Genomic DNA, 13,162 nt, shown 5'->3' on the forward strand with positions numbered 1-13,162 from the left:
TATATATATATATATATATATATATATATATAGAGAGAGAGAGAGAGAGAGAGAGAGAGAGAGAGAGAGTTGGAGGACAACCCACGATTCAAGTATCCTTGCTTAGTACTCGTCTCACCCCTTCGGAAACACGTTGAGAAAAAAATGAATTTGTTACCATAAATTCAATTACATTGCTATACCTATAAGCACTGTGAATTATGCTACATTGAAAAATTGCGCTAGCTATAAAATAGGTCAAGTGATTTAAGTTTATTTCGATGAAGCGGAAAAATGACTTAACGATGCCTATACCGCAGCACCCGACAGACAATAGCAGATTTCATTCAAGCGTCGGCGGTCGAACTGTATACATTGTTGATTGTGTTGTGTAAATTTTCGTTTTCTTTTCATTCTTTGGGAATTCAGGAATGTATTTTTCTTCCGCTGAGGAGTTTGACCAAAGACTGGAGTGCACACGGCTCGTCTGCTTGCCGGTAAGTACCTGAGCTAGTTGAAGTTCGTTGTTGGCAAGTTCAGTGGGTTTGTCGCGGCCATGTTTGTTTTGTGGGACTGTTCCTCACGGTCAAAAATGTTATGGGTAAAAATCGTACATTTGGACATTGAGGCACAGACATTACGTTTAATTAATGATTAACACAGTTTTCACAAGGGAAAAGGGGTGATTTTTATTTTGGCAATTGCTGTTTTCGTTAAGTAACGCGTTACGTGTTCGAAATCGAAATCTCGCATGACGTGTTCGTTTTGACAGGATAGAAAATCTAATTTTACTTACTTTATTTTATATTAGGATATATATATATATATATATATATATATATATATATATATATATATATATATATATATATATATATATATATATATATATATATATATTATTTTCCCTTACATTTTCCCTTACGGTACGACCACAATCACGATTTCATCTCGCCAGGGACGTCGGTTATATTTAAGACTGAATAGAATTTTGAATGTCAAGTAGGCAAAACTGAGTTAATTCACATCAGCCAAAAAACTTTTAGAGTTTTTTTAATAATGTTTAGGAAGTACGATATTGCATGATTTATGAGACAGCTACGTGTAGCATGCTTAAGGAACAGTTTATGAGATGTCCTTGTAATTAGAATTATTTTTGAACATACAGACATTTTCGTTTCACTCTTGACTCAACACTAAGATGTCATGACATTTTAGAAGAAGAAGAAAATATTGATGTAAAACTTATGGCTGTGGAGTAAATAAAGGTTATTGGAGGTTTAGGTTCATAAACAAGTATGTTTATCTCGGATTTTGATAATTATGTAACCAGGATGTATTTTCGAGTCCTTTCTTAAAGTTGGCAAGGGCGTCATCCATGTTTAACCCCATACGCATTGGTCTAGTTGTATTAGCGAACACAATGAATGTGATAATCACATGGGCACCGTTTGTTATCTTTGTCAAGGCACTCATTAATTTTTTTTACCTTATTTGTAAAATGATTTTCTAGAAAGGTTGTTATTAATGCATGGTTTGACTGTAAGGCAGTTTTGAAAAATGGACTTTGTACAGCATCTAGAGTTTGTTTTTGTCTATATACGTATAGATTCTTCGTTTTAACGTGCTTTTTCCCATATTTATATGGGGTGATATGTGTGTATAGATACTTTATATAATGGAGTTTTGAGTTATGCACGTGACTTTTTATTTTCACAAATGTTAAGCCACAAATATCGTTTGATATCGAATTCAGTATGACAGGGAAGTAATTTACAACCAAAGGATGTAAGTTATTCCTAGAGTATAGTAAATTCCATATTAAACGGTATTTGTGGCGTATATCTTTAAGCCACATCCATGTGGTAAACTCCCTGTGTTTATATATATATATATATATATATATATATATATATATATATATATATATATATATAATTATGTATATGTATATGTACAGATATGTGTGTGCATTTAAACATGTGTGCATTTTTGGAGCGCAAGAATTCATCCACATTTTGTTCATGAGCAATCAGGTGGATTTTCAGCATGAGTTTTATACAGCATTTATACAGACTTAATTTTGTTCTGATAGGAAACAAACGCCTAGAACTGCATTCTTTTAGATTATATGGAGAACTTTAGATTGAATTCTATGATACCTCCTTAAAAATCTTTGTCAGTCAGTAGATTAAGTTTCAGAGTTGATGTGAATCACCTGCCTGTTGTACAGTACAAATGTTTTGTACTTATGCATGAAAGAATTTTTGAAATGAAGAAATGCATTGCAGGAATGAAGTCATGTATTTGTGAAAAAATATATGTAGGGACGAAATCAAATCGCATTAACAATCTCTGAATATTATTAAAAAACACAACATATCCAGTTGAAACAATAGCAATAAAACAATAGCTACAGTGTATTCACTTGGAACAATATCAGTATAACAATAACTACAATATATCCTCTTGAAACAATGCCAATAAAACAGTAGCTAAAATTAATAAAGGAACAAAAGTAATCACAAGTGAACAGTCATAAATTGCTTTGCTTAATCAAAATTATTTCTCAGTGGAAAAATACGAGTCTTGGGCAAATTCTTCATTAATTAATGACACTTTAAAAATGTGAACACTTCATCTCCAAAATGATTGCTGAGTTATTTATTATTATTTTATACATGAATGACCGTACTGAAATGTGATTAGCTAAGTACAATGAACTTTTGAGACTTATATTTCAAAGATGGAAAATTCTGGTAATGGTAATTCATTTGGAAGTTTTAATTCGTCTCGGTAGTACCATAAAAGTCCAGTGCTATATATACACACAAGCGCGCGTCTTCTTCTTCATAAGATCAGTTAGGATTGCTGTTCAGATATTAATACCATTATACAATAATGTCCTGTTTAAAAGTGCATATGTCACGTCTTTGTTTGTTCGTTTTTGAAACACGCTATGTATTTTTTTTTTTTTTTTAGTTTCACCTTTACCTCGTTCAGAACAGTTTTGGTACTTTGTTATTAGTCTTGTTTATATCCGTATAACAAAGGTTAAAGATTAAATGGATATATACATGTAAATACTACGATTGAGTAGTCTGGTTGAAGACCTGAGGCAAAATAATATTAATGTTTAACCGCTGATTTGTTTAAACATAGGCCTAAACCTCCCAAAGGAAGTGTTTAATTGACCTGGAAGTGACATCACGAGAAACCATTTAACGTTTAAAATTAACATTGAAAAAAGTTCATAGATCTTGCTGTTAAGATTTTAACAAGGCCCATTGTTGGTCTACAGAACATTCCTGATCAACAGCATCGAAGCCAGTGACATGATTAGACCTGGGAGTGTTGATGCTGTGGTCCCGGCTCCACCTGATGGTATCCAAAAGGAAAAAACCGTTAGATATTAAATTTACGTTGCACACTACAGTTGCAAATGTAAATAAAGATTTATACATAGATTCTTTAGTAAAAGTTACTTGGAGAAGACCAGAGTTGTAATATGTTTTGAAAAGTAACTTCCGAGTCCCAGGGACATGCTACAGTTGTTAAAGTATATACAGATTACTCTAGTATACAGACTCTCGAGTAAAGGCTCATTGTTGGTCTACAGAACATTCCTGATCAAGAGTATCGAAGCCAGTGACATGATTAGACCTGGGAGTGTTGATGCTGTGGTCCCGGCTCCACCTGATGGTATCCAAAAGGAAAAAACCGTTAGATATTAAATTTACGTTGCACACTACAGTTGCAAATGTAAATAAAGATTTATACATAAAATCTTGAGTAAAAGTTACTTGGAGAAGACCAGAGTTGTAATATGCTTTGGAAAATAACTTCCGAGTCCCAGTGACATGCTACAGTTGTTAAAGTAAATACAGATTAATATATAGAAGATTCTCCAGTAAAAGTGACTCAGAGAACACCAAAATTTTGCTGGAGTGATACAAGTTATTGGAAAGTAACTTCCTAGTCCCAGTCCACTTAAAGTGTTTCACCATTCTGTCCCGCAATGCTCCGGAAACATTGTGATGAGATACAGCTAAGGGCATTGCATATACAAGCTTCTTAAGAGCAGTTATGGGCTTTGCATATACAAGCATCTTAAGAGCAGTTATGGGCTTTGCATATACAAGCTTCTTAGAGAAGTAGTAAGGCCCTATCTGGCTCTTGGATATGGTATGTTGATGCCCCGTGGCACTGGACCCACGGGAGGTATAATGGTTCGTTAATATTTTTCTGAAATAGTATTTTATTATGTATTGGGATGACATGCAGCGCTGATCGTGAAACCAGCGAATGAATTATTTTGTGAAAGAGTAAACGAACAGGTGTACAGACATTAACTAAAGTAACAATACTAAAATTTGTATTGAATTATATTGAACGAAAGCATGTCGAAGTTATAAAATATGGATATGGAAAACTGGGTATCAAAAATTGTAGATAAGCAAAGAATCCCTCTGACTTATGCAAAAGTAAGAAAAATAATCTTAGTTCAATCATTCTTTTCAAAAATCTTGAAAAATAAACATGTTTTTGGGAACTCCAGACTCCCCCAGTTGCCCTGACACATGAATGTTATATAATTTTTAGCAAGAGCAGTTTAGTATACATGCTGTATACTTCAAAAAATCAATAACCTAAGAGCTGTAGCATTCAATGAGTTACCTGTTAAAGGATAACCCTAATTAGTCACCTGCTTTAGGATAGGCCTAATGAGTTACCTGCATTAGGATAAGCCTAATGAGTTACCTGTTATAGGATGAGCCTAATGAGTTACCTGTTAGAGAATGAGCCTAATGAGTCAAGTGTTAGGATGAGCCTAACAAGTTACCTGCTTTAGGATGGGCCCAATGAGTTGCCTGTTATAGGATGAGCCTAATGAGGTACCTGTTGTAGGATGAGCCTAATGAGTTACTTGTTGTATGATGAGCCTAATGAATTACCCGTTAAAGGATGAGCCTAATGAGTTACCTGTTATAGGATGAGCCTAATGAGTTACCTGTTGTAGGATGAGCCTAATGAATTACCTGTTATAGGATGTGCCTGGCGAGCGAGCAAAGTGCGAGTCAATGCCAGTGTTGTTGTGGTAAGGAATTCCTCCCTCTCAGGGGTCAGTTGGCACAGGTCTGTGCAGTTGTTCATCAGAGGAACCTCTCGAAGAGTCTCTGTGATATCAATGTTAGTGTTATCATCCTGTTTTTCTCTATATATGAAAAAAGCAATTTCCTTTAAACGCATAAGCCTGAATTTTATATTAAGTACGAATTGAAGACTTAACAAGGAACACTTTTTTGTGGTTATAATTTTGTTGAAATTAATGAAAAAGAAGTGAAGAATTCTGCTTAAATGCTTAAATAGGTCATCAGAGTTACTTTTTTCTCTAAGTAAAACGCAACTGAATTAAAGAAACCTTGGTAACTATAATGATATGCAGTCGATATTCTCTGCCCTAGATGGTTCCAATATTTTTTCTTACCCGTGTCAGTGAGGAGAAGGGCAGGCAATGGTGCTGTTATGTTGTGGTGCTCGTATGTCCAGAAGTGAATCGTTTCCTGGCGTGTTAGGGAAGCCAGCAGTCTACTCATGGATAGGCTTTCGGGGAGTGTCATATCCTCCAGTCTAAAGGGCCTCTTAATCCTCTCCTTTGAACGGAAGAAAGTCAAAAGAACACAGTTAAACTAAGGCAGCATTTTGTCATTTTTAATAAGTGATCTCTTCTGTATGTCCCATTTCTAACGAACATCATATTCTTCTGGATTTCAAGTCGATGGCCCCTCTGGGCTTGTTACATATGAATAGGTTTCATCTTCTGATTAATTATATTAATAAAGTGCTTTTCCAGACGTAAAGATACTTGAAAGACAACAATTTAGATATTTTTAGATGCAATATATGCTGCTGGTCGAATTAGGTTAAGAGTAAACTGTCAAAAAAGAACTTGGAGAATAGAAAAACTTGTGTATAGGGAGAGTGACCTTAAGACTTGCTTGAAAAGTTCGCAGACAAATGTTCACTGCTTAATTTAATAGCATTTTTAGGAGAGAGAGTCTATGAAATGCAATGCTTTTTTAAAAACCATATTTGTCTGCAGTTTCCAGTATTCAGTGGTAAACAAAGATAATTATTTCATCTTCCATAACTCCATTCCTTAAGTAATTTACCGTGTTGTAATTGGTGGTAAACTGGTCTTTCAGTTTCATGCATTTCTCCTTGTTGAGTGTGACCATCGCCAAGAAGTCCCCACGGTGGCCATGATCTTGTATCCGCTCGAAAGTGTCAGGGAACATCTGCAAAGGTCATCAGATCAGTATAAGCCTAGAAACAGCCTTTACCAGAACTCTGCATCAGTTAATATTTACTTGGTAGCCACTTTTATCTTTCACAAACTTGATCATTCAGTTTATGCCTGTGATTAAAATGAATCATAGTTCACTTCACTAACCCCATAAGGTGAAACATGGGCAGATTTTACTTTTACAAATTTCCGTTTTGCCAAACTGCTGTATAAAAATTGGTATACTACCTGGCGGAAGTCGTCGTTGACGTTTTGAGAATCCTGGACCCTGTTGATGTTCATGACCGAGTCGATAACGTAGGCACCTCCAAAGTTGGTTTCAGATCTGTTAAGGTAGCTCCAGAGCCACTCGTGAACAAAATACCATCCTCCGGGTTTGCCCCCACTGCCCTGGAAATGAATAAGCACGTTATGAACCAAGATTACAAATATTTGGGAAGTTGACAGAGGAGGAAGGTCTACAACGGATCAAATGGTCAGAATGGAACTGGCATAACTAGTGGAAGGTTCACCTTGTTAAACAACAGTAGCCATCTAGGCTAATTACTATGAGATTTTTAGTATCTGTCAATGCTGGATAATCCAGGGCTACAAGTATGAGTTCCTGCCATACATCATGAACCAAGAACTGGGATATGTGATTTGAATAATGATTTCAGTGTTCAGATTTTCCCAATATATGGTAGCCAGACTATGCAAAATAGCCATAGGCCTACATCTGTGAGAACACAGGCATAAAACAACTGTTAACCTAACTCCATTTGAAAATGAAGTGAGGAGGTTGCATAAAACAAAGAAAGGTTGAGGAGGCCAAGATGAGTAGTTTGTGCAGTGTAGGCAGACTAGGAACAACTGTAGGAGGTAATAACAGTAGTAAAAAATCTACTGTATGTGAAAAGATAAAGGTGTTTTGAGATGTTTTAGACAAGTTGAGGGTAAGTAGCATGATTGTGGAAGAGCAGTTGGAATTAAAAAGGCTTAATGTCTAGAAATCAAGGCAAATATTTACATTAACAAAAAAATTTCTATTCCATTTCAGGGACTGCAAGTCATCGTTTTTCTCAAATATCTTTCAAACTAATTATTTGATTGGAATGGTACTTTGGCACAGTGTAAAGACACCTCCTACTAATTTTTTGGTAATATAGTACGCTGTCAAATGGTGTTAATGCGTTTACTGGTGACTTTTAAAGGCAAAGTTGCAAGAGTCAACAGGACTAATCTACACAATCGAATGTCCACCATCCCCAGCAGACAGGAAAGCGGGGACGGAGATGGGGAGGCCAGGAAAGTGGGTTGAGGGAGGGATGAGGAGGAGAAGGGAGAGGGAGGGATGGGATGGGAAGAAAGGATGTTCGAATGCATAGTTTGACGATGCTTGGCAACACCATGTAAGTCAAGGGTAAACGCCTTAACTAAAACCATTTGACAATGTGCTATATTACCAAACGTTAGCAGGTGTCGTCTTGTACAGTGTGTCAAAGTACCATTTCGATCAAATAATTAGTTCGAAAGATATTTGAGAAAAACGATGACTCGCAGTCCCTGAAATGGATAGTAATACATCATTTGTGCGGTGTTTTTGCGTGTTTGAAACAAAGTTATGTGCATTTTGTTGGAAATCCAGTTTCGAATACCACCAGACTGCACAAATTGGCGTTTCGCCATTGATATTTAACCGTGAATTTGTTATTCCCCATATTAACAATATAAGAAAACAGCTATAAACTTAACTTCCAACTAAGCTCATCCTCACACCGGAAAGCGTTATATGTTGATAATGCAAGAAACTTTAAAAAATGTCGTCCGGAAGATAAGAATACGTTGATTGTAATGACGCGATAAGATAAAGGACGAAGCAATGATTTTTTTGTTAATTCCGTTCGTTTGAAGACATTTCCTGAATGAACCATCATTGTTTTCTAGATCGTAAGACGAAGAGAACACAAGTACGACGTTTAATACATGGACGAAGTACAAAGCTACAGCAGTAATGATTAGGTTGAGAATTAGAATATTTTCTTTAGACGCCATTTATTCATTAGGACGGTGTGCATTTTATTCCCTGCGTTAAACCTGCTTAACAGTTCCCGTAGTTTTTTGGCTCTGAATCTATTCTTGGTGGTCCAGCTATCCCTTCTAGTTCCCTTAGTGTGGATGATTGGTTAGCATACATGAAAAACCGGTTTTGCCCAATTTTGGAAGACATAGAAACTCGTATCTTTGCTTGGATTCAGTGGTAACGGTTGTGGGTATAGATTATAGTCTTCTAGGTTCTCCAGTAGGTAGGCCTAGTCGCTGCTTCACACTTACTTCATTGAGTTTTTGAATTTATTCCCATTCCAGCATTTTATTTCATTTTCCGTGTCCCTCGCTGTCTGGTTCAGATTCTTCCTCACGTCAGTCTTGGTTAGTCTGTGTCTGTGTCTCAGTCAAGTTTTGTTTCAAGGGAACCAGAGGCTAGCCATATCATTCTTACCGTCTGATGCAATTTTGTATTGGAGAAGTGCAACACAACCTTGTGGCTATTTACTTTGTGCAATATCTTTTTATCCGAAGTCCATTCTGGATTGTAAACTGTCTTAGTGTTTACATCACATGTCGTTTCGATTTTGTTTAATAACTTTATTCAAGACTAGTTACGATTTTATAGCTTTTGTGAAAAAAAGTTAATCTTACACTTTTCGGCGTCGATGACCATTTTTGTTGCTGCGGCGGATTATATATTATTAAACCAATCAATCAGTCAATCTTGGCTTTGTTCTGTGCGAGTTATCAGATAATAAATGTAATTTTAGTTGCTTGGTCTTAAGGTGTAGTCCCTGTCTTGCACTTGGTGTGAATGATTAATTATAAAATGCCAAGCATTGGGACTCTTTCAGTCATTCATCTCCTAAGACAGTGAAAAAAAGTTGGAGTGGTTGGACAGCGAGATAGAGAGATCCAGAAAATAAATGAAATGAAGTAGGCCTACCTTGTACTAGTGTTTCTATACAGTTGTTAGAAATTTGAACATATTACAACTTCCCTTCACAGTTAGGCCTATTTTCTCTTGGCTCATAATTCAACTTGCCATTTACAGTCATTTCACACTTATATTTTACTGAAGTTAATTCATTGAAGTTATCCCCTTACACCCAATCCATTCAGTTAAACAAATCGAACTCTCAAAACTAACCATGTGTTCCCTGGTGTTCAAGTCCAGCGCAGCGAAGACTGTCGTGAAGTTCTGTTGGAACTCTTGAGACCAGCGAACATTGAACATGAACAGTCTGATCGTCTCTAGAAGAACCGCCATTCCGGCACCATTGTTCATCATGGGGTTATCAATCCCATTGGTGTCGTAGTCAGCCAACACCACAATGACAGCCTCAGGTCTGTTGCTTATGGCTGGGGCAATGCCCATGATGTTGACACCAGTGACCTGTAGGAGAAAATTTAGGGTAAATTTAAATGCTCTTATTACTTTTTGGTTCTGTCAATTAAAAATCAAGAGAGAGAGAGAGAGAAAACAGGGCAGATAAATTTGTCTTTCTGGCAGAATTGCAGTTCATGGTAAAATCATGAATTTTGACATGAATGTTAGCTCTAGGTCACTTTGTAAGGAAAAAAGTGCTACCCATGAAAAATATTCCAGTATGGCTGCCATTATTTTTTCAAGATAGTCACCATTGCATAGTAAAACAATTGCAAACAATAAGTGTTTTTACATTTTGGTGGTAATTCAGTCATTTGTTTGTCTTATCACAAAGAAAGTCAAAAAGGGGTCTCGCATACCACTGTTGAGAAGCTAAAAACCAAGTTTCAAGGGATTGCTTAAAATTTCTGGGGTTGTTATAAATGCATATTTAAATATTGCTCCTGAGGACGACTGATGTTGCTTTAAAATGGTATGGGGGAGGGGTGGCAAGAAATTATATCTTTTTGCCTACAAAATGCCCCCAGTGGCTTCTGAACCACAAAGCCTCTTACAGTCAGATTCCAAACCCACTCTTCCCACAGCACGAGTGACCCCACAGATACTGGTGGTGTGAAAGGCAGGATTTTGCTGCGTGAAAGCTAGAGGCAGATAAAATTCATTAGTTAGGCAAAGGCAAACTGATAAATCCAGGCAGATTAATTATGGCCAGTCATATGATGCTCGCTACTTGGGCATGCAAGTGATAGACACTGCCGTGCAGCTCAGCATGTGGTTCAGTGCCGGCTCAAATCAGGTTTGGTGCCCCAAATACTTAGAAAGTGTTGATAAACTTACAACTTCATCGACGGGGTTGAAGTCAGTGATGGCTGTATTCACAGTAGTGTTGAATTTCTGTGTTTTGACGGAGAGACCGTGGTATCTGAAGGTGTCTTCGATATGTTTTCGCGCCCTCTGGTGGTTCTCAGAGTAATCTCTGCTGGGGTATCGGTGTTTGGTGAAATGCTTCAGCTGACTCCCAATGTCTACGTCATAAATAGCTGTCGCTGCGCATAAGCAGGCTCCTGTTGTAGACAGAAAAAAACACAGTATACATTCTGAATATCACAACAATAGATGTGTATAGTGTGAGAATCACCATATGGTTGGGACAGACCTTCTGTATGGGATATTTTCTTGATATAGTGTGCAACTGTAACTGTTAGCAACTGACAACAGAAACACGAATGCATGTACAAACACCTAGAAACAGAAATGACATCATACGTAAAGATATTAGTCAAATGTTTTATTTTAATAAGCCCTCTTTCCTAGCTTGTCTCAACACAAGTTTAGAAAGCAAGAACTGAAACGTAAAAATGAACTTGAACAAATATTTTTTTGGAGACAAAGATTCACGGAAGGGACGTAAATGTGATTTTACAGATGGAATTAAGAATAAAAGATAAAATGGAGAAATGCTATGTTGATAGAAAGCATATTTGGATCAAAAGATTGAAAATTTTAGGAGTTTTACACGTGGGAAGGGCAGTTAAAAGGCTGAAGAAAGAATGGTATCATTAGTAGGTTTACTATGAGGGAGAGGTAGCTGCTCTGTAAGCAGCGATAATGTAATTATGTAACTGTGTAGTGACAAGTGTGTGAGTGTAAGGCAAATCTAGATAAGGGAAGCTTAGACTATATTAAGTTGCTTTCTTGTGCAATGTTCAGTAGGTTTTGATCAGGAATATGGGGACAATAACAGAGGGACTGGATAAGGAACAACAGGGTGAATTTAGGCAGGGAGGAGGTTTCTTAATCTAATGTACTTGGCATGAAGCTGGTCCTAAAACTGAACCGATTAATTAACATCTTAAGAGAAATTATAATGCATATTAAGAGGCCAAGGACATCTTAAAAGAATCGCTCAAGTTCAAGGCTACGCATGGTTGACCTTTCCGAATATCAGGCCAAAGTTGGCTGCATTTCAGCCCTTCAAATATCAACCGTTTTTGTCGATATTCTCTTGAAATTATATTATCAAATTACTGTTCTGCCGCATAGATACCGAATAGAGAAGCACTCTGTATGTTTTCAACTGCCTGTAAGAAGGGAACAGCCAGAGAAGGAGATAAGAATGAGAAGGAAATGGTTAGGGGTTTAGGCTACGAAAGCCTGGCCACGAAACTGCCGGCTTTCGTGGCCCCCCCACCCCTAGACCTACCTGCTAAAAGTATCAGAGATGTCCTGATCATTGTTGCTCTTCGGTAACTCCCTTCGGGTGCTTTTGTCAAGATCCTGTTTCTTGTTCCCCCGGAGTAAGAAAACCACTAAAAATTAAAAAAAATAATACAAAAAATCTACTCTCTTTACCCGTGCTGTCTTTCCACAGCAACGGTTCACGGAGTAGTGGTACTAGTATCAGCTCACAGATAAGTTATCCGGAGTCTCTCCGTTGGCCCCAATCCGGCCATTACATTCACCCCGAGCTTATCAGATAATGGGGTACTATCTATAGTAAGGCTTCCCTTTCCTTATCTCTTTCGAACGACCCCAGAAAGAAAGAGCATATACGATATTATTTTAAGAAATACTTGTTATATAAAGGGCATATCAGTACCAGCATTATTTCCACAACTCTCATCACGGTCGACTCAGTTCCTTGTGCACAGAGGTCAAGATGATGTGGCCTGCTGAATGTACGACAATTTTATTTTTATTTTAGTATCGAAAATGCTTGTTCGATTTTTGCTTACGTTTATCTGTTATGTAATTCTTTCATTCATTCTTATATTTTTTTAGTTGTTTTACGTTTTGCGCAAGTAGAGAGAAGGCCAGTGCCCTGTCCGTGAGATAAGGCGCTGGTTTCCTGAGGGCGAGGGAATGACATCAACCTTGTGGCATTTTTCTTCACCCAAAAGATATTTAGAACAGGAATTGAATTTCAGATGTTTCAGTGTACATTTTATCGTATATTGTAGCGCTCTTTTTTTATCTTACCGTTATAGACCTACAAATTCATATATAAAAAATATATGAATTTGTAGAGTACCTCTTTGAAGCAAAACAAATTCTTTTGGCAAAATGTCTGACCTTCGGTTGCTTTATTGGTGCTTATAGGGTAAACAGATAGTGCTGTGTTATCAGCGCCGAATGAGTTGCAAGATAAGGACACGTTGGTGGATTTAATGGTTGGTTCCTTCTTGCATCACTGTGCAATATAGAGATGCGTAGGTGGATTTAATAGTTGGTTCCTTCTTGCATCACTGTACAATATAAGGATACGAGCACGTTAAAACGAAGAAGAAGAAGGTGGAGTTAATGGTTGTTTTCTCCTCGCATCACTGTTCATGGCGTGCGTCCAATGTAGTAGGATCGAATGATTATCGTTCTCCCAAATCAACTATCGGTTATCGTTCCCCTTAGGTCAAACCACTACACCCAGTGTGTCCATGACAAGATGAAATCCAGACGAGTAA

General features: G+C 37.2%; 2 protein-coding genes across 4 annotated transcripts in view; one reads left to right on the top strand and one right to left on the bottom strand.

Annotated features, from left to right (window-relative positions):
- Nucleotides 1–62: 62 nt before the first annotated feature.
- Mcm5 (Minichromosome maintenance 5) overlaps nucleotides 63–13,162 on the top strand; it is a 98,231-nt gene continuing 85,131 nt past the window's right edge. The window contains exon 1 of the mRNA XM_067129649.1: nucleotides 63–476. The gene's annotated coding sequence lies outside the window, so the exon portion shown is untranslated. The remainder of the gene's footprint in view (nucleotides 477–13,162) is intronic.
- Nucleotides 2,325–12,134, bottom strand: LOC136853707 (uncharacterized). Of its 3 annotated transcripts, none has more exons than XM_067129654.1 (9): nucleotides 11,908–12,134; nucleotides 10,542–10,768; nucleotides 9,465–9,710; nucleotides 6,515–6,676; nucleotides 6,153–6,278; nucleotides 5,468–5,633; nucleotides 5,019–5,156; nucleotides 3,643–3,675; nucleotides 2,325–3,357 (listed from the first exon to the last, which is right to left on the bottom strand). In XM_067129654.1, the coding sequence occupies exons 1-9, from the start codon at nucleotides 11,936–11,938 to the stop codon at nucleotides 3,275–3,277; spliced, it is 1,212 nt and encodes a 403-aa protein (XP_066985755.1). In that variant the 5' UTR covers nucleotides 11,939–12,134; the 3' UTR covers nucleotides 2,325–3,274. The 3 variants fall into 3 exon arrangements, with proteins under 3 accessions (XP_066985755.1, XP_066985756.1, XP_066985754.1); XM_067129655.1 differs by having other exon boundaries at nucleotides 3,568–3,675; nucleotides 11,908–12,132; XM_067129653.1 differs by having other exon boundaries at nucleotides 3,101–3,356; nucleotides 3,605–3,675; nucleotides 11,908–12,132.

Source organism: Macrobrachium rosenbergii, chromosome 27 (assembly GCF_040412425.1).
Source record: "Macrobrachium rosenbergii isolate ZJJX-2024 chromosome 27, ASM4041242v1, whole genome shotgun sequence".
Lineage (NCBI taxonomy): Eukaryota > Metazoa > Arthropoda > Malacostraca > Decapoda > Palaemonidae > Macrobrachium > Macrobrachium rosenbergii.

Excerpts from the sequence above, each read along its gene's own strand:
- LOC136853707 (XM_067129653.1), bottom strand. The coding sequence starts at position 11,938 with ATGATCAGGACATCTCTGATACTTTTAGCAG. Across the intron at positions 6,677-9,464 it reads TGAACACCAGGGAACACATG|GGCAGTGGGGGCAAACCCGG; the intron begins GTTAGTTTTGAG and ends ATTCATTTCCAG. Across the intron at positions 3,676-5,018 it reads CCAGGCACATCCTATAACAG|GTGGAGCCGGGACCACAGCA; the intron begins GTAATTCATTAG and ends GGATACCATCAG.